The following is a 1,609-nucleotide window of genomic DNA, read 5'->3' as shown; positions in this document are numbered from 1 at the left end:
TTTCAGCTGGCCAGACTCAATAGCGATCAACCGTTCTGACCCGTTGGATCTATCCGGAGCAACGAGAAGCCTATTGAAAGCATGAAGCGTCACAGACATTGTAGAATGGACGATCTGGATTTGGGGGGCTAGGATAGAGGTACGCATAAGGCTTTCTTTTGCGTCCCTCCAAACTACCCCTTTTGCTGCTACCCAACACCCTTTACCATCCAATCAAAAGAGTGATGGCGGGTGTCGTGCCATGTCGACATTGTTTTCGCCCTGTGTCTGTGCAAGTATTCACCAAGCTAGTCCACTTTCTCGAGTCCTTTTTTGAGTCAGAGGCACTGGGCAATCTGCAATTGTCTTATCTTGCGGGATTTGTCTGCGGCTTAGCTCCACATGAAGCAACCTTGAAAAGTGATTTTGTCGGTGCTGAAAACATGGTTGTCGATATTGGTGAACTGCTTTTTGAAGCGCATTTACTCGAACACCGCTCAAGTGTTCAATGTAAATTAACACATCCAACTACTGTACTCTACGTGACTATTGATAAATACTTTGTCGAAATGAGTTCGTGTACTGCCACGGTGTGGTCTGAACGGCTGTGACACCAGAACATTGAGCATTGCTTGCGATATTAGACAGATCATGTGTTACAACCGGCCACTCTCAGAGCATTCCTCTCGAGGATTCTACTGCAGTACGAAAGATGTCGCTGTCTATGAATGCCCTTTGATGATATGTTGATCAGCTAGGTCCAGGGCCTTGAACAAAACATAACCAATCATGCTGGTCTGCAGTACACTCTTTTTAGAATATAGCGTTTTCGCCGGAATCGTGGCTGTGCCAAGTCAATCATAACGTGCATAATTTGCTGTACTATGCTAATCATAAGCTAATCATATACAGCATAACTTGCTACTTGGCATCAGTCTTTCTGACACAGAAAACGATGCAGAGCAAAAAAATTATTTTTATCTCAGCAAATCCAATTCGGGCTCGCACAGAAAAAATCGTTTATGACGTTAAAATGTTCCCTCGGTAAAGCCAACCGCCATCTGCAGCACGTGCAGATATATATCAAAATAAATCACAAAGCAAAATAGCCTTATAAGTGGTCATCTAGTATTTTGTCTGATACATTCGAAATAAGTCTGATAATAACTGTGACCTGCACGGAGAATACACATATTGAAAAGGTACACCAAAGTCACCATGCTGACGAACGCAATTAATGTAATATTGGGTTTTTGAAAGCCAAGTCATTTTTGTGATGCTCTTCCCCATCCGAGGAATACTGCGTGGTAGTATACCCGTCGTTACGTCGTGTTACTCCTACAACAAAAAAGATAGTTTGTAGGATCTTGAGATAAGCCGTTGATCTCTAGATATTCCGTGCTCTATAAGTGTCTTCAGTGACAGACTCATTCATTTCTAGTGTCAAGCTCAGCTCCTCCCTCGGTACCAACCGTTACATTTTGGTGGCACTGATCTCTTGCACATATATCTTAGGGACATTTCTACGAACAATCCGATATCTTCTGTAGGAGGTACTGACGGGAGACTTACCGCCCCTCATACTATCCTGACCACTCCATATACGAGTAATTAAAATTTTCATCACAAC

At 43.0% G+C, this 1,609-nt stretch overlaps 1 protein-coding gene across 1 annotated transcript in view; it reads left to right on the top strand.

The window, feature by feature from the left end:
* Positions 1-224: 224 nt before the first annotated feature.
* The window catches only part of PHALS_14402 (tata-binding protein), a gene marked incomplete at both ends in the record, with an annotated part of 3,639 nt that continues 2,254 nt past the window's right edge, over positions 225-1,609 (top strand). The window contains one exon of the mRNA XM_024730210.1: positions 225-569. Coding sequence (XP_024580510.1) covers positions 225-569 — 345 coding nt within the window. The remainder of the gene's footprint in view (positions 570-1,609) is intronic.

The sequence above is a fragment of the Plasmopara halstedii genome (genome assembly GCF_900000015.1).
Source record: "Plasmopara halstedii genome assembly, contig: Scaffold_816, whole genome shotgun sequence".
NCBI classification, from domain to species: domain Eukaryota; phylum Oomycota; class Peronosporomycetes; order Peronosporales; family Peronosporaceae; genus Plasmopara; species Plasmopara halstedii.
The sequence above is the reverse complement of the archived record's forward strand: the minus strand, read 5'-3'. Positions and strand labels throughout refer to the sequence as shown.